This window comes from Nyctereutes procyonoides, unplaced genomic scaffold (genome assembly GCF_905146905.1).
Source record: "Nyctereutes procyonoides isolate TBG_1078 unplaced genomic scaffold, NYPRO_anot_genome, whole genome shotgun sequence".
Classification (NCBI taxonomy): domain Eukaryota; kingdom Metazoa; phylum Chordata; class Mammalia; order Carnivora; family Canidae; genus Nyctereutes; species Nyctereutes procyonoides.
Genome location: NW_026575035.1, coordinates 529,808 through 550,097, shown reverse-complemented (window position 1 = coordinate 550,097; position 20,290 = coordinate 529,808). Strand labels below are relative to the sequence as shown.

The 20,290-nt window shown below is 37.8% G+C and overlaps 1 protein-coding gene across 1 annotated transcript; it reads right to left on the bottom strand.

Moving 5' to 3' along the window:
- Nucleotides 1–1,533: 1,533 nt before the first annotated feature.
- ZFAND1 (zinc finger AN1-type containing 1) lies at nucleotides 1,534–20,044 on the bottom strand. Its single transcript, XM_055318226.1, has 8 exons — nucleotides 19,974–20,044; nucleotides 14,542–14,584; nucleotides 13,192–13,231; nucleotides 10,795–10,922; nucleotides 10,622–10,713; nucleotides 9,621–9,742; nucleotides 1,798–1,953; nucleotides 1,534–1,709 (listed from the first exon to the last, which is right to left on the bottom strand). The coding sequence occupies exons 1-8, from the start codon at nucleotides 20,026–20,028 to the stop codon at nucleotides 1,539–1,541; spliced, it is 807 nt and encodes a 268-aa protein (XP_055174201.1). The 5' UTR covers nucleotides 20,029–20,044; the 3' UTR covers nucleotides 1,534–1,538.
- Nucleotides 20,045–20,290: the final 246 nt, after the last annotated feature.

Here is a 20,290-nt window from a genome sequence, read left to right as displayed (position 1 = left end):
CAAGCAGGCTCCATGCAGGGAGCCCGATGTGGGACTTGATCCAGGGACTCCAAGATCACGCCCTGGGCCAGAGGCAGGCACTAAACCGCTGAGCCACCCAGGGATCCCCAGCATCTGACTCTTGATCTCAGCTCTTGATCTTGGGGTTGTGAGTTTGAGCCCCGATTGCTATTTTTCCTGGTATATTTAACTTTAGTTCAATTCATGAGGCATGCATTGATCACCTACTATATGTAAGTAATTATAAGAGATGCTAAAGTCTGTATTAAAAACTTTCTGTATCTGGGAATATATTTAAAGACTATTTCTACTTTTGGCCTTGTAATTCCTAATAAAAGAACCCCTGGAACATCTATATTTACTATCTACTCATTTGGTACTTGCTACACAGCTTTGTATTTAAGTATGCATATATCTCATTATATCCACCATGGCAATTATAATCAAATTCTTATATTTAGTATGTACTCAAATAACTACCTTAATAAACATATATGTATCTGACAGAAGTCAGAAGTTACCTCCATTCCTTGCATGAAAATAATATTAAGAGATGAACATTCTGAGCTTAATTCCTTTATTTAATTATACATAAAGCCACTATATGGGTCCTTGACAATTAAGATAGAAAAGGGACAAAGCCTTCCCCAACAACAAAAAGGGAAAATAAACCATTTCTATTCCTTCTATATAGTAGTACTTTGTTGAGTACTGATGGAATATATCAATCAGAAGCAATAATTTTAATGTGTTGGTAAAATATAGTTCCTTCTGGTATATATTTTGCTTTGATATATATATATAAAGATACTGTAATGAAGTTGTGGGACTTCATCTTACTCTCATTTGTAATACATTTATACAAAAAAAGAAAAAAAAAGGTAAATCCTACTGGAGGAGGACTTTTATCAGAGATATGCCCCAAAGCAGTTAGATGACACCAAGACAACTGTTTCTTCTTCCTAGGCCTGAGATTCCTCATCTAAAAACTTAGAGTGAATGAGATGGTCTCTAAGTTTCTATGATTCATGTACACACATCAATGTATACATCTGGATATACAGTTAAGGCCATATATCCTGGCCTCATGATGCTAGGCTTGGCCATGTTACTTGCTTAAAGCAAAAGTTACATGTGTATTTTCTTAAAGCCATCTCTTTCTTCCATTGCCTTAAAAGTAGCAATGACTCCAAACAGGAGTCATTCCTTCAGCTTTGATCCTAGAGTAAAGATGGTATGCAGCAGAATGTCATGACAACTGACATTAACTAAATGAAATACACCTTTTTTGTTACTAAGCAGAACCTAATAAAAGCTAAAGACATGAATTTGCTGATAATTGAATGTCCATTCATAGTTAAACTTTAACACACAAAAATTCAAATTCAATTTAAGAGAAAACTGATAATGTAAATTATGACATAATGCAAATAAGTTAGAAAGCAACTTTTAAAAATAAAATATATAGTATTTGTAGTAAAGGAAATTGACTTAACATAAAATTTTCCTTGTCATCTCCAGCTTGAGTCCTTACATGACTATTCCAAGTAAGAATCAACATTTTTTAAAAATTGTTCTTCATCATTAAGATATTCCAAGATAATATTTCCACCATTATATAAAGGGCAATCCTCCTTAGCAATCCAGGTTTCCAAAGTATGATCCAAGGGTAAGGCTTCTCCTGAAGTAATGTGACATAACCTTAATTTCTGTTAAAGAAAATAAATCATACTATAATAAACATGCTGGTACACAGTATCCTAAAGCTTTTAGGGAAAAATTATAATCAATTGTTACCTTGGCTGTTAATTTGTTATTGTCATTTTTAAGACTGGTTAAAGAAGCTGCAAAGTCTATGACCTTTCCAATGCTCCATCGGTGGCAAAAGAACATTGGTTTGCTCTTCTCTTTGCTCCCTTTAGGTAAGAAAACCTGAAAGTAAACTCTTTCTGTCTGCAAAAATAAAAAGTTAAAATACAGATTACATATAGAGAGAACCTCTTTTTGTTTGGTGACTTGTCTTACTCTCCTCCTGGTTAGAGGATTACCCTCTAGTGATGCAACTTTTAGTGGGAATACCAATCACAGTACCCAAGAATCCACCTAAATGCATGTGCATAAGACCCTAGGCTAGGGTGGTCTGTGCAAAGACAAACATGTGACACAAATTAAGCTAATCAAGGTCTTTTCCTGGTGATATGTTAAAAAACTAGGAGAAGGGAGGAGCATTTTTTTTCCCCCAAGAAAAAAAAAATTTTTGAGTCTTATTGAATTCAACCTAAAGTTGCCTGTAGCTATCCCTCCATAACTCTCAGCTATTCCTGAACTAATGTGGAAAAGTTTCCTCAAGTGGGAAAGAATGATTCCAACACAAAAATGTCAAGGAAAGAGATGGACTCTTTCAACAGGATGAGTCCCAGAATCTGGTCATCCCTTGAGATCAAATCAATGCATCACTCCCCATTATAGAAGAAGAAAAAAATTGTTTTAAGCTAGTAGTTATCAAGTTTGTCACTTGAAATTGAAAGATTCTTGATACATATAACATTCACCTGTAAGACCTTACTACATATTTAAATACAGCAGGGCTCCTGAGAACAGAGGTCCTAAAAATAAATAAGACAATTAAGTACCTCATCAACAAAACAGAAGGTTCAGAGATTTGGAGGTTCCTGTAGTATTTTATGCCCCTTATGCTTCCTTATATTGTATCTTCTTGCTAGATTAAAAAAGTGGGAGAGCAGGGTACTTAGGTGGCTCAGTTGGTTAAGTGTCGGACTCCTGATCACAGCTCAGGTCTTGATCTCAGGGTTATGAGTTCAAGCCCTGTACTGCACTACACACTGGGCATGGAGCCTAGTTAACAATAAATAATAAATAAATTTTAAATGGGGGGTATAGGGAGGGAAAAAAGGAACAAAGTTGTTTGGCCTCTAATCTCCCCTGATTCCTAAAAATTGCTTTAAAAAAGTACTGACTTACAAACCAATTCATCCTATAATAAAAATTTTGGTATAACTGGACTATCTCTAAATTATACAGGAAAAATCACCATTATTCTAAGATATAAGTGATTCAACACAATTTCCCTCTAAGCACTAAGGAATTTAGATTTGTTGAAAACCAATGGAATATACCATAACAGATAACAAGTATTAAAAGAAAAAAGTCAAAAATTTAAGCCGTGGGCCAACTCTATAATCTAATAGTTTCTGCTCCAAATTGAAGTAACAAGAGCTTAAATACAAAAGGAAAAAATTTTAAATCTATAGCCTCAGCAAAAAAAAAGAAAAGAAAAAATAACCCTGAGGATTAAAAATGAAACAAATGCAAACAAGTGATAGGCCAGTTGAGCCACAGACTTTCAAAGCTCCGGAAGAGAAAGTAGTCAAGAGTGTAGCTGTGGGTTAGTGGGAAACAACAGTGTCGCATGGAGATGAAGTACCTGGGTCAGGCTTACTGCCTGGAAGCAGAGACTAAGCATGGGGCTTCTGCTCCAGGAAAGGACACTCAAGAAGGTACTACTGAATGCTGATGTAAGCTACTGCTTACAAAAAAAACAGTATCTAGGAAAGCAGGGAAGCACAGATAGAACCTCTTGATAGTGAACAAAGCCAAGGTCTTCCAACTCAGTAAATAGATCCACAAAAATCCAAAAGTCTCTGTAGAGCAAAAGCACAAACTGCCAATCTCAAACTTGGATTGCAATCAAAGTCTTGAGTAGATGGGCCAGTGGGAGAAAATGCAAAATTGCTAGAGAGGGAGAAGTGAGTGACCACAGTGAGCAAGATAGTAACAACCTCCTACTCAAAATGGACATGCAGAATCTATAAATGGAAATTCAAAACAAAGGCTTAACTTACTATGGGCAGATTAACTTAAAGATACTTTTATGGATATATCCATAAAAAAGGAACAAGAAGGTATAAATCAAAAATAGGCAGAAATGAAACAAGACAAGCTATGAGGATCCAATGAGACATCTACAAACCTTAAAATACAGTTTCTGGGGCACCCAGTGGCTCAGCGGTTTAGCGCCACCTTCAGCCCAGGGTGTGATCCTGGAGACCCAGGATAGAGTCCCACATTGGACTCCCTGCACGGAGCCTGCTTCTCCCTCTGCCTGTGTCTGTTCCCCTCTCTCTGTGTCTCTCATGAATGAATAAATAACATCTTTTTAAAAATAAATAAAATAAAATACAGTTTCTGACATAAACACAGACAGGAGAAATTTCAATAATCTTCAATAAAAAAGGTTTAACTGACTGAAAGATGTATTTGAGAAAGTCATCTAGAATGCAGCACAAATTGACATGAAGACAGAAATTATAAATATCAAAAACATGTCTAACAAAAGGTCAGAAGAGAAGGAAGTGATATTCAGAGATAATGACTAATTTTACAAAAGTAAAACAATAAGTCAAATTAAAAATATACCTCCAGAGCCAATCTAATTAAAATAAATCTATATGTAGAAACACTGCACTGAAATTGCAAAATATCTATGTTCTCTCTTGCTATTTATAATCATTTCTCTCAGTTTCTCCATTTTTCCTTTAAAGTTAGCCCATAATTTTAAGGTTACCCACTGGAGTCCATCACTCAAAATCTTGTCTCATCAAGACAACTATGAAAATCCTAAGAGGGTTTTTTGTTGTTGTTGTTTAAGTATAGTTGACATACAACGATACATAAGTGTACAGCATAGTGATCTGACAAGTTTATACATTATGCTATGTTCACAAGTATAGCTACCATCTGTCCCCATATATTGTTATTACAATATCATTGACTATATTCCTAATGCTGTGCCTTTTAGTCCCATGACTTATTCATTCCATAACTGGAAGCCTGTATCTCCCACTCCCCTTCACCCATTTTGACCCCTCCCCCAGAAGTTTCATTGAATATAATAAAAACGAATAGTATAGATGAATAAAGAATAAAACTAATAAGGAAAATATAGATAGGAATTACATTATCATATCTTAGAACATTCTATAAAGCTATTGCATCAAATCAATTTGGTACCGATATGAGTAAAAAATGAGTGGAATAAAACAGAAAATCCAAAAATGGATCCAGTAAAACTAAATCTTAAGCTTCTCATTAACTGAAATATCAAATATCGCTTTCAATCGGAGAATGGCAATCCAATTGGTGATGACAAAATTAGCTAAAAAACTGGAAGAAAACAAGATTGGGTCCTTAGCTCATAATATATGCTAAAAACAAATTCCAGATTGATTAAAGACAAATAAATGCAAGATGCAAAGAAAGAAAAATCCTAAAGAAAACTATAGCATGATAAACTATTACCTGTGTTAAGAACATGGTTTCTGAAGCCAGCCCACCTGGTTTCAATTGGTAGTTCTCTACTTAGATGCTATGCTACTATCAAGTTACTTAACCTTTTTGTGCCTGAATTCTATTAACTGTTAGGCAGAGATAACAGTACATGTCTCACAAGCTTGAGGATTAAATGTGTTAGAAGAGAGCCCAGAACAAAGTAAGTGCTATACCAGTTTTTACTATTATGCTTAAGTAATGAAACAACTACAAGGTAATTCGAACAATATTATTGGAACCTTACTTAGGGCAGGCCTTCTCAACCTTGTCAACCAGAAAATTCTTTATTGTTGGCATTGTCTTATGCATAGTAAGATGTTTAGCAGCATCTCTCACCTATGCTCTCTTTATCCACAGAATCCCCATGTCCAGTTGTGACAAAGCAACCCTTAGGAACAAAAACCACACTCAGTTGAGAACCACTGCTTCAGTGGGAAGGACACGGGCAGAGGATGTTGTGTTGGTTTTTCCCTTTATACATCTTTTAAAAGCTACACATGCAAAAGCATGTACTATGTTTGCAATTTTAAAACCATCAAATCAAGATTTCAAAAAAAAAAAAAGAAAGAATCACTAAGACTATAATCAACGGTTTCTAAACCAGAATAAAAGGAAATATAGAAAATGTAATCAATACAAAAGATGTGAGGAGGGAGAAATAATCAAAGGAAAAGGTTGATGAGCCAAAAACCTAAGATGGAAGAAATATGTTCAAATGTATCAGTGATCACAATAAATATAAATGGATTCAACTCACCTATAAAAGAGCGATACAATCTGGATTAAAAAAAAAAAAAAAGTCCAGCTATTTGCTGCTTACAAGAGACACCCTAAAACACAGGAAAGGTGAATATAAAGAAATTTTACAGAGATGTAATAGTTAACTATTCACTAAAAGAAAGCTAGTGAAACAATATTATCATTCAAAATAGAGTTGAAGGCAAAATTCATAAAGATATAATGAAGAAACTCCAAGTACCAGATAACATGTTTGGAAAAACCATTAGAATTACAAAAAAAGATATCTGACAAAACCAGTTCTAGTGGGAGACTTTAACACCCTCAGTCTCAGAAACTGATAGATCAAGCAGACCAAAAATTAGTATGCACATACACAAAGACATGCATACGAATACACACAAATGGGAGGGTGGCAGGAGAAAGACTACAAATGACAAAACAAAAAGAGCAAAATGTAAATAATTAGTTCTTTAGCACATAATATAAAAGCAGAATTTAGTGACACAGAAAAAAAAACTCAAAAAACAGAGAGATCAATAAAACCAAAATATGGTTCTTTAAAACAACTAAAATATAAATTAAAAATAACATATATGCACAAACGTCTAGCAAGATTATTCAAGGGGAAAACAAAAGTATAAATGAAAAAATACTAACAATGAAGTGGAATGCACTACGAAAGACATAAGAGATTTTGGAACGTAAGGGAATAAGCTGAACAACTATGTAACAAACTGGAAAATCTACATCAAACAGTAAGTTTTAAGACAAATTTATATTTACTAAAATTTGAGGTGCCTGGGTGGCTCAATTGGTTAACTGTCTGACTCTTGATTTCATCTTAGGTCATGATCTCAAGGTTGTGAGATCCAGCCTGAGGAACTCCATGTCAGGATCTGTGCTCTGAGGGAAGTCTGCTTGAGACTCTCTCCTTCCCTCTTAGCCCTGCTCCCTGCTCAGGTGCTCACTCTAATAAATAAAATCTTCAAAAAAAAAATTTGCCAAAATTTCAGATGACTATCCAAATAAACCAAGAACTATTTAATACAGTGAAATAGTATTCAAAATTCTCACCTCAAAAAAGGCAACAGATTCAAAGGTTATAACACCTTTTAAAACAACCCTTCAGGAACATATAATCTCCACTCTCTACAAAAATTTCAAAGAATTAAAAAAAGCCACTCAACTAATTTTATGTGTATAATCTTGGTACTAATATCACAACCACTACTAATATATTCGTTAATCACCTAGCAGTGCATTTTAAAATAATTACATATCACAGTCAAGTAATTTATTGTGATATATGTGGGTGATTCAACAAAAAGATTGATTAATGTAAAACATTTGTAAAGAAAAGGCACCTGATCATCCTGTTGGATGTAGAAGGGGGAAAAAAATAAAAAAAAAAAAACCTTACAGTAAGAATTCATACCTATTCATGATATAAATTCCTAGCAAACTAGGAAAAGTACTGCTAACTTGATGAAAGCTACTACCAAAACTTTACAGAAAATATAGTATTTGATGATGAAACTTTAAAGTCATTTGCATTTAAGTGCAAAAAATGCTTAAGATGCCTACTGTCACCTACATTATTCAAGACTTTCAGGCGATCTCAGCCAGTGCTGAGAAGGGGGAAAGTTGGGGGGGGGGGAACCATAAAACTGTCATTTGTAGAAGATATGGCTACACAGAAAACATCCCAGAAAATCTACAAACTATGGGAACTATTAGAAAGATTATTTGCTAGAAAAAAGGACAACATACAACAATGAGCAATAGTCAGGAAAATATATATATTTTTTAAAGTTATCATTTACAATAGCAGCAAAAATAATGAGGAGCCTAAAATATATAAATATGTATAAGCATTATAAAACATTAAAGACATTTTTAAAAAACCTAAAGAACAATTGGAAATCATAGACATGGATGGGAAGAATCAAAATTTTAAAGATGTCAACTGCCTCTCATCTAAAATTTAACATAATTCCTATTAAAATTGCAATTTCAAAGAATAGGACAAAGTGATCCTAAAATTTTTACAAATGAATAAATTTTTACAAAAGAATAGATGTGGTTGAAAGTAAAGAATAAGGTAGAATGACTTCTCCCACTAATTATAAAACTATGATAATTAAAGCAGTTTGATATTAATGCAAAGATAGACAACCGAACCAAAGGAAATGAACTGAGATCCATAAATTAGTCCTATAAGTATGAAACACTCTGGTGTACGACAAAGGTATCAATGTAAGGATGAACTCTTCAATATCTTATGACAATCAGAAATCCCTTGGGGGAGAAAAAAATATTTCACTTACAAATTCCAAATGGAACAAAGAGTTAATAAATATTTTTAAAACTTTTAAAGGAAATTATAAGAAAATCTTAAACAACTTATTTCAAAAGGTACAAATCTTAAGGATTTAAGTAACGGAGTACATTAAAATTTTAAAGTCTGAACTACTAAAGAAATCAAAAAGTAAAGACAAGTCATATACTGAGAAGATGTGAAATCCACTTACTCAAAGCATTAGAATTCAGAATATATAAAAAGTCCTCTAAATTTTTTAAAGTGCCAAAAAAAACCCCAATAATGTGCAAAGGATGTGAATTCAGACATAAAATGGCCAATAAATCAATGCAAAGTGGCTGAACCTTATTAGTCACAAAGAAAATTCAACTTTATAGTTCAGTAAGTTTAGAAACAAACACTGAAACTCTCAGACACCACAGGAAGGAGATAAATCAGAATAACCACTGACAGCAGAAAGCTGATAGTATCTAGTAAAGCTGAAGATGAGCAAACCCCATGACCCAGCTTTTCTATTTCTAGAGATATTACTACAGCAGCATTTTTCAATCTGATGGTCTCACTCCTTTAAGGGTTATAAAATCAACAATCTTTAAGATAAAACAAAATAGAACAAAAGCCATCAGAGAATGTTAACACAAAAGGCTAATATATAATATAAAACTAGGTATTACTTACTGAAACTGTGTTAAAGTATGTATATACATAGGTATGTACGTACATACTGGGAGATTACATAAAATACGATTGATATTATGGAGTCTTAAAGGGACCACGCTAGAAGAGGGTGGTTTTAAAGGGACCACCCATTCCCATACATACACAAGGATGTTCACTGTTGGAACAGTTTATAATAGCAAAAGATAAGGAAAAAATCTGAATCTTGTTCATTAGGAAAATGGATTAACTGTGGTATATACATACTGTGGAATAATGTGCACCTATCAAAATGAATGAACCAGACTAAATGTATCAGCATGGATAAGTGTTAAAAACATGATGACAAGTGGGGGGAAAAAAAAAGGTTGAAAAAGAATACATATGGTTCACTGACAAGTCTGTAAAGTGAAAAAACTCAAAACTATATACCATGCAATACTAGTAACAATACATACCACGTTCAGATTAATTGTTACTTGATGGGTGGGAAGAATGAAAAGGGCACTTCAATTATATTTGGGAACACTGTTTTTCCAAATCTGAGACCAACCTGTGGCAATGACTTATCTCCGTCAGCACGCATCTTTAATTTCATCAACGCTACCTTTGCAGCTGTTTCACTATTTTTTGCACCTTTCCTTCGTTTACTTGCTGTCTCTCCGGTCTTAGAATCTAAAAAGTAAGCTTAAGTATATAAGCACGTAGAATTTTTAATTACATTTTCCAGAGTTCTATTATTAGTTGTGGCCTTGAAATGTATACAGATTACAAACAATAGAGCAAGAGACACCACACTCTTCGTTAGTATCATACTTAAGTGACCATTATAAAAACACCATTAGGGGAGCCCGGGTGGCTCAGCGGTTTAGCACCACCTTCATTCAGCCCAAGGCGTGATCCTGGAGACCAGGGATCGAGTACCACGTTGGGCTCCTGCATGGAGCCTGCTTCTCCCTCTGCTTCTCCCTCTGCCTGTGTCTTTGTCTCTGTCTCTCTTTCTCATGAATAAATAAATTGTTAAAAAACAAACAAACATAAAAACATTAAACTAACCAGAGGGACGGTCTACGTCACAGATCTATTCTTCCTGGCACTTCAGATTATCAGCAGCATTCACAGAACAGCTGATGAGATTTAAGATTAGTATTTAGAGAAAGCAGACCACTACACTAGAGTTATGAGTGCCACTTCCAGCCATGATAGTTAACCAGCTGACCTAAGTGGCCCAGTAAAAGAACATCTGGTAGGGTACACTTCCTTGAGGCCATTAGGAACACCTTCTATACCTTGCAAGCTGACTTAAGAAGCAGGACTCTGTAACAGAGACGTAGCAATAAGGAAACATGGGCAGCCCAGGTGGCTTAACGGTTTAAGGCAGCCTTCAGCCCAGGGCGTGATCCTAGAGACTCAGGATCAAGCGCCACGTCAGGCTCCCCGCATGGAGCCTGCTTTCCCTGTTCTGTCTCTGCCTCTCTCTGTATCTCTCATGAATAAATAAATAAAATTAAAAAATAAAAAGTAAACAATAAAACAAGCTTTCTAGATACTTGCCAATAATGTCTTTAACAAGTTTCTGAGTGGCAACCATACGAGGCCCAGGAATTGCCAATTTTTCACATTCATGATCCGATTGATGACGGTGCCTAAGAGCAACAGAAGAGTGACACTAGTTCATGTATTTGCATACTACTTAAATATATACAGAATTTGAATGGTGTGATTACCTCAGGCAAAAATTCTTCTCACAATAAGGACATGTAACTGGCACAAGCTCTCTTTCCGCACAGTCCTTGAATGAGCATGGATAAGATGTAGGCTTATCTGACTTCAGTCTCTCATGGACTACAGTTACCTGAAAATATACAAAGGAGCAAGTGGCATTATATATTCCACAGTCATAGCAAAGTAACACCTATTTAGAAGGCAACGTTCATATCATTTTTGCTTAAACTTCTCAGAACTTACATATAACAGATTATAATAAATGTGTGAGAAATGATTGCTGTGCTGACTGTTCTCCATTTTCATAACTTTCTTACTGCAGGATACTTATCTTCTAAGTCAAGTTAAAATGACTATTCAGTTACTCTTCATAATTTAGTCTTCTAAATTGTATCACAGTCCTAAACAAAGATCGCTAGGTAATCATCTCATTAACCCTCAAATAGCAAGTCATAACTTTCTAGGCCAATTTTAGGATGTTAAATATATTATTTATATGAGAAAACTTAAAATTATGTTTATCCATGATATAGAACGTTAAAGATGGTTTTCATCATGATATACTCTCTATTCTGCTACATTCTCTACTCTGCATTATTGTATTACCAGCAAATACTACAATAGACAAAGAGATTTTATAAGATTAAAAAAAGAAAAAATCCAGGTCAGGCTAGTTTGAGTTTTATGTAACTAGGTTTCTAGAGTTGAATGAATTTAGTGAAATAATTTCTTAAAGTCTACAACCAAAGGGCATTCCTCCATATGAATGGTAGTTCTATCTTGTTGGAATTAACTTCTTGACTATTTTTCCAAATTTGTTCTAATGTTCTAATGGTAAAATGATTTTCATTATTTAATAAGATCTAATTGACATTGTATGAGAGACATTTGTAGAAAATCAAAAGATATCATAAGAAAAAGGAAAGCAAAGATTTACAACCTGTAGAAGACACTTAATATGACTATTTCTCTCCAATTATTCCTGCATAATACCAAAATGTTAATTTTTATTTTCCTCACATAAATCACCTAAACCGCAAATGAACAGATTTGGACTGAAGCTCTTTTAACCTTCATTTTCTATAATTGAGAGAACAGATATAAAAATCCTCAGTAAAGTGCTTGGTAAATGCTGGGTAGGAATAAATATCAATTGAAAAATGTGAGGCACATGCTTTCTTCCAAATGGAGTGAATTCAGTTCAACTTCCTGACTCTCTAATCAAAGGAGGTAAAGCAACTTTTTTTTTTTAACTTATCTTATTATAAATTTGAGAAAATTACATTTGGCATGGTGAGCTGTTTTCTCTTCTTCTCTGTTCAAATTGAACTGCCCTCGAGGGGAGGAGGACTAACCTGGGGGAGCACTACTATAACTAGTGGGGAAATCTGCTTAATTCTAGATTTTCTTTCTAGCCTCTTAGGCTAAGCCTAATCATTCAATTTATCCTTTATAAGTAGTAACAATGATATTTTGGCTTCTATCAGCTCTTATAAATCTCACAATTTGATCAGAATTGGGATGGGGAGGTTATTGGACTAAAGGTATGTTTGTGGTGATGTCAGGCTGACTGAGTCAGAACAAGTTTTAACCACAGAATGCCAGCATCAGGAAATAGAGAAAATGAACAAAACTGTGAAGAAAACTTGAAGGAGTATATGATGAGGATGTTAACTGTTGGGCTGGCGAGACTGGGGACCTCAAAACGGCCGACCCCAGGCCAGCAACCTCCCAATAAGGCCACCTTGGCGCCCTACCCTAACTTAGCACACAAAGACCTGTAACCCTTGCCTTAACTGGAATGCCACCATACTCCCATCTTCCCACCAACACCACCTTACCTTCCTACCCTAACTTAGCTTACAAAGACCTGTAATCCTTGCCCTAATCGGAATGCCACCCTTCCCACATCTTCGCCCCGAAAATTCTTTATAGACCCTCCTGCGATTTGCCTGGGCAAGACTTCCCTGACTCAAGCCCCTCCGAGTCACAGAACCTCAGGAGCGCTCCCCATTAAAGCACTCTTGAACCTACTGCCTGGCTCTGCCATTTTTAATTTCTCCGCCGTTCATTTAGGGAAAACCTAACATTAATTCCATAGTATATTTATATAGAGCCCACAGCTGTAAGTGGGCTACCCAAACATAACTGCAATGCACAAGATTTATAACACTTTATAAATACAATTTATATACATTTATATATATATACAATTAAAATAAAGATCAATTTTTCTTTAAAACTGAGAATAATAACAGAAAATGAACTAAGTCTTTATATGATCAATTTAATATGCCAAATTCTAATCTGTGGTACACTGACTGGTTTTAAGTTTAATCAAATTCTAAATGAAAGTACATAAATACAAACATATTTTATTAGGAGAACTAGTAACGTACCTCAGGGCAGCTATGTGACTCTCTGCTTCTGTGTTCAAGGCTTAAATGATTAAAAAAAAAAAAGCAAGCTTATTTAAATGCAATAAAATAATGTACTTAAAGTTAACTGTAGTAATTGGATATATTTTAATGATTAGTATCCTTAAGATCAGTTACTCACACTACACTAATAACTCTGCATTTAAGAATAAACTGAAATGCCAGACAAATTAAAGATAGGACATCTATAGTCTCAAAAGTTTCAAAACCCAACTGTTCAACTTCAGTATGAATAAAAACAATTCACCACTCTAAACTACCTCTGAATGCTTTAAGGTGTGTACAAATACAAAGAGTCTTTTAATCCCTTATTTCTCAAAGACCATCAGGAATAAAATGTCAGTGCTCTAGTTCTGAAGGACTTAAAAATGTGCATTACTTTTATTTAATCCTAATAAATGTTTCTGAGTTATTTTCTGAAGATAATTTATTCTTTCTGTGTTCTAATTAATAAATTAAATGCCTAAAACACAGGGGCGCCTGGGTGGCTCAGTTGGTTAAACATCTGCCTTAGGCTCAGATCAGGACGTCAGGGTCCTGGGATTGAATCCCAAGGCCTGCTTCTCCCTTTCTGTCTCCTCTTTTGCCCCTCTCTGTGTTTGCACTTGCATGCTCACACACTCTAATAAAATCTTAAAAAAAAAAAAAAAAAAAAGCCTAAAACATGAAAGTTTAACTACAAAGAAAACATATTTTCCAAAATTCCTGGTTAGTTCCCAGCTTTTACCTTGCATGTGATGTGTGTGCAAAGGACCTGTAATATCCAATTAAAGAGGTGTATAGGTTGGGCTCATTTTAATTAATAAAATACCTGGATTGTTTTCTACCATATTCTTTATATTGTGGATATGTTCTCTCATGTGATTACAAGACCCAAATATAACTTTTATGTAAAAAAAAAAAAAATCACACATAAATCCATTTCTGAAAGTTTAAAGTGTAGCCACATATATGCACAAGTAATCAGAGACTAGGACTATACTTTTTTCTAAGTAATTATTATAAAATATCAATGGCTAAAGTAAAAACTAATTTAAATCATTCTGCTTTTCAGAAATAAATCTCATATTACAAACATTAAAATTACACCCAAATCTGGGCAGCCCAGGTGGCTCAGTGGTTTAGCGCCACCTTCAGCCCAGGGCCTGATCCTAGACACCCATGATGGAGTCCCACATCGGGCTCCCTACATGGAGCCTGCTTCTCCCTCTGCCTGTGTCTCTGCCTCTGTGTGTCTCCCATGAATAAATAAATAAAATCTTTAAAAATAAATAAATAAAATTACACCAAATCCTGCATAAAAAAACTTACCAAAATACTCCTGAACAACCATCACACACAAATGGAAGGAAATCTAAAATGGAGGGAAAATGTTATATATGCACTAGTCGGTATTTGATTTTGATTTAGTTTTCTTAAAAAGATTCTTAAAGTACTAAATGACATCTATAGGAGAACTCTTTTTGACCAATAGCCTAGTGTAGGAAGTAATGGTTAAATAAAAGCTATCACAACCTCAAGCACTCTGATAACTGGATCATCAGGAGATAAATGTTCTTTGTAGCAGTCTGCTAAGTCAGAAAAAAAGTAATGGGTTTTTTGGATGCCCAGATTTACTATATGTTGTTTCTGAGTACTGTATACTGCAAAAACCCTGCATCTGTAGTAAAAATCCTGCGTTTCATTTCCGATTCCACAGTTTACCTATTTGGCAAGGCTAAGCATACTATTTAATAGTAGAGTTTTGTGGGGGATGGAAGACAGCAGCATAGGAGGATCCTGAGCTCATCTCCTCCCAGACACGCTGAGACAACAGCTACATCTGAAAAACACCTGAAGATACCAAACAGACCTTCCCTACTTAATGCTACAAAGGGAGCCATTTTGGAAGGGTAGGAGGGGTGGAGACACAGTTGGGAACCAAACCTGAGGGAAGACTAACCATAAATGAGACACCACAAGCACAGAGAAGCTAGAGGATCAGAGCTACCAGGCACCCCAGCTCCTGGAAACCTGTACTGGAAGGAGTCCTCATAAGGTCCAACTTTGAAAACCAGTGGGCTAACCTTCACAAGCTTTTAAAATCAGTGGGGCATGGGACACCTGGGTGGCTCAGTGGTTGAGCGTCCTCCCTTGGCTCAGGGTGTGATCCCGGAGTCCCAGGATTGAGTCCCACATCGGGCTCCCTGCATGGAGCCTGCTTCTCCCTCTGCCTGTGTCTCTGCCTCTCTGTGTGTCTCTCGTGAATAAATAAATAAAATATTTAAAAAAAAATAAAATAAGATCAGCGGGGCTTGCCTCCAGGTTCTTTAAAGATCTCTAACAGCTGAGTCCTCACCCTTAAAAAGCTAGAATAAGTAACAGGTGGCAACTAGCACAGAAGCAGCAGTCTGAAAAACAACTGGGGTATTCATGAAGGCAATTTATTTACTAATCTCAGAATGTGCAACAGAGGGACAGGGATCTTCAGACTTTTAAAGAACAAAAGTGTTAGGGGGCACCATTTCTCTTTTCCTTTCTCAGGTGATTCCTGGATACTTGGAGGAGCCAGAACTAACACTCTGCAACCACCTTGCTAGTTCAGTGTGTCTACCCACGCATTCACCTGTGTTCCTACCCCATCCAATCTGCTTACTTCAGCAGACTCCCTCCATAGTGGTTCCTCTCCTGCCATACCTGTGAGCAGGTCCCAGCACCACTTCAAGGGGACTCCTGCCCTGGGGAGATGCAGATACCCCACACACCGGCATGCCCAAAATTCCAGCAACTTCTAGCCGGCCACACGGGGAGAAAGCCCTGGCATTCAGTGGGACCACAGAGGCTGATAGCAGACACCTAGTCTGACTGCTAGTCTGCCCATCTACAAGCCCAACAAACTTCTCAACAGTGCAGAAACAAACTCTACCTGGTGTGCCCATAGCAGGCAAAATAAGTCATTGCAGCCAACAGGGCTGAAAGCAAATGAGGCTCACTCACAACAGTAGTGGGCATGCAGGCCAGAGAGAAGATATCCCTGGAGCATCTGGTTCTGGTGACCAAGTGGCGTTGTACTACAAAACATCACTGGACCTTTTCTACACACGTACACTAACTTTCAAGACCAAGATACATAGCTGATCTAATACATGGCAACACAAAGCTACACAACATGAGATAGAGAAATATGTCCCACATTAAAGAAAAGTACAAAAATTACAGCAAATGAGTTAAAAGAAACTGTGATAAGCAATACTCCCAATAAAGAAAACAATAGTCACAAAGATACTCATTGGACTTGAGAAAAGAATGGATGATGTCAGTGAAAACTTCAACATAGATATAGAAACTATAAAACAGAACTAGTCGGAGATGAAGAATTCAATGACCGAAATAAACACACTAGAGAGAACAAGAGATGAGAGGTAGAGGAACAGATCAACAATCTGGAAAGACAGGATCATGAAAAGCAATCAAGCAAGAGTAAAAATAAAAAATGAGGATAGGATAAGGGAACTCAGCATCATCAAGTGTACTAACATTCACGTTATAGGGAACCCAAAAGAATAGAGAGAGCAGGGCAAAAAACTTATCTGAGGAAGGAAACAGACATCCATACCCAAGAAGCGAAGAGAACCTCCAAAAAGATGAACCCAAGGAGGTCCATACCAAGACACATGATAATTAACATAGAAAAAAGTAATGATAAAAGAGATAATTTTAGAGGCACTTCAGTGGTTCAGTTGGTTATGCATCTGACCCTTGGTTTCGGCTCATGATCGCAGGGTCATGAGATTGAGCTCTGCACTGGGTTCCATGCTGGCATGGAACCTGCTTAAAACTTCTCTCTCGCTCTCTTAGCCCCTCCTATCCCCACTCTCTAAAAAGGATAATGTTAAAAGCAGAAAAAAATACCTAATACGTAATAAAAAGAATGCAAGCCTAACACTAAAGAAAGTCATCAAACCACAAGGGAAGTGAGCAAGAGAAGAAGGGACAGGGGAACTACAAAAACAAAATCACATTGAGCTATCATGACCTTAAATCTGTCACAATGGCTAAAATCAAAAACACAAGAAAAAACAAGTATCGGTGAAGACGTGAAGAAAAAGGGACCCTCACACACTATTGGTGGGAATGTAAATTGGTGCTGCCACTGTGAAAAATAGTATGGAGTTTCCTCAAAAAATTAGAATTAGAACTATCATATGATCCAGTAATCTTACTACTAAGTATTGACCCAAAGAAAATAAAAGCATTAATTTGAAAAGACCTATGCACCCTTATGTTTTATGGCAGCATTATTTTCAATAGCCAAGATATGGAAACAACCCAAGTGTCCAATGATAGATGAGTGGATAAAAACGTAGTACGTATATATACACTACAGAATAATACTCAGCCATAAAGAAGAATGAGATCTTGTCATTCCTGACATGGATGGACTAGAAAGTATTATGCTAAGTGAAATAAGACAGAAAAGACATACCATGTGATTTCACTTGTATGTGGAAGCTAAAAACAAAACAGAGAAACAAACCAAAAAACTCACTCTTAAATACACAAATCAAACTGGTTACCAGAGGAGAGGAGGGTCAGATTGGTGAAATAGATAAAGGGAATTAAGAGGTACAAATTCCAGCTATAAATAATTAAGTCACAGAAATGAAAAGTGTAAGGAATATAGTCAATATTATAATAATACTGGATGGTGACAATGATGACACTTATGGTAAGCAGTTATATATGGAATTGCTCAATCTATTGTACACCTGAAACTAATATAACATATGTTAATGATGTCAATTTAAAAAGTTATAGAAAAGTAAAATGAACCATCCACATCACTTAGTAAGAAAAAATTAGTAAAGCTTTGGATACATACACATACTTGATATAGAATGTAGTATAGTATGTTGTGTGTGTACATATACACACAAAACCAAAGCACTATTAGGTAACAAAGATACACATATAAGCACATCAGTTCTCTGTGTACATGTATTTTAAGATTTTATTTATTCATAGAGACACACAGAGAGAGAGAGAGGCAGACACATAGGCAGAGGGAGAAGCAGGCTCCACGCAGGGAGCCCCACGTAGGACTTGATCCCGGGTCTCCAGGATCAGCCCTGGGCTGAAGGGGCGCCACCGGGGCTGCCCTCTGTACCTGTATTTATGTATGTTTGTACATATATGTTTCTATGCAATATATCACACCTACTTCACAGAGGTTTTGGTTTGCAAAACCAAATGAGACACATGTAAAAAAATATGAATGGTGAGTAGCTATAAGAATAACTGCAACAATTAACTTGTTTTGAATATGCTGGACTCAGAAAAACCCTGTGGTGACGTGGGAGAAATGTGTTCAAAGAAATTTCAGAAATTCAATAGATGAATTGATACTGCCAAACTTAGCCTTTAAGTATTTCTTTCCCTTCTGTAGAGGAACAACTAAGGAAATGAATTTCTGAAAAGCACACAGAAGTATTTACTCTTCCACTAGACACAATCACCCTCTAATTGTTTTGACTGCACCTCCTACTACAGTACAGTCAAGTGAAGCTGGATACGTCCAATGTCACCACTTTTACGGAGTGAAAACAAAAGGCGCTGCACTTGAGAGAAGACTACAATTGCCCTCACAAGATCTCAACCAAAACAGAAAGAGGTCCTATTATAACCCAAAGGGATCCCTGGATAATTCTGCTTTTGGGACAAGGAGGGCTGAATACAGTCCTTCCTCAGAAGTAAGCTAAATGGGGATACCTGGGTGGCTCAGCTGTTTAGTGCCACCTTCACCCCAGGGTGTGATCCTGGAGACCCAGGATTGAGTCCCACGTGGGGCTCCCTGCATGGAGCCTGCTTCTCCCTCTGCCTGTGTCTCTGCCCTTCTCTGTCTCTCATGAATAAATATTTCTTAAAAAAAAAACTATATTAAAAAAAAAAGTAGGCCAAATGACTGGCCCTCGTTATGAAGGCATGATACTGTGAGCATGTTTCATGCCAAAAAAAGTACGTTATATGTTTGTCAGCAAGAGGAAACTGAAGCATATGATATTATGTGTTTCAAATTGGGGGGAAAAAATTGTGCATGCTTGCTATCTTGAGACTTCTGGTGATGAACTAAATCTTCAAGGCACACCAAGAGGACCCGGAGGGAAGAGTGAAGATCAAGGTAACCCCCTTGACACTATCTTCCTATCCGTTCAGAAGCTAAGGGAGATTTAGGACGCTCGTTTAGTAGCCTCTCCATCCTAACCCCCTCTCCACTACTCCCAGAAGGCTAAAGGCTGGCCTCGTTTCACATGTGACTTGTATCCTAAGAGACCCTGGAGGGTGGCAGATCCCACGGACTTAGTCATCGTGCAAACCTGAGACAAACCTAACTCAGAACCCAGGTGCCCACGCTTCTCTGTGAACGACCTACAAGGAAACACGGGTTCCCTGAACCGCTGGCCACGCCGGCCCGTGGCGGAACACACACAGACCGCAAGCCACGGGAGTCTAGAGGAGACGGTGCCCCTGCACCCGCCGCCCGCGGCAGGCAGCGCCCCTCGCCCGCGAGGACCCTCGAGAGCCGGGGGAGCGCGCACGGCTCCCTCCGGAGGCCGCACGCTCGCCCCAGCCGCCCTCGCTGCCGGCCACCCCGCCTCCCCACACCGCTCCCCAGCGCGCGGCCGCCCCTCGCCCGCCACCGCCCTCCGCGAGGGCGCAGCGGGGCTCGGGTCCGCCCAGCCGCTGGCTAGGGGGCGCGGGGTCACCTCGCCGCCGGCAGCGCTCCACCTGGCAGTGCCGCCCCACGTCCAGCTCCGCCATCACTCCGCGCCGCAGGGGGCGGGGCTGCGGCGCACGCGCGGCGCCTGCTGGGACCGGGGCGGACCCGGGGGGGAAGAGGAGGGGGCGGGCCCAGGCCGAGGAGGGGTGCAGGGGCCGTGCCGGGGCAGGTGGGCGGAGGCGTCGCGGACTCTGGGCGAGGAGGGGTGCGGAGGCCGTGGCGGGGCCGGAGGAGGGGACCGGGGGCGTGGCGGGGGCGTGGCCGGGACGGGGCATGCGGGGAGCGAAAGAGGCCGGGGCGTGG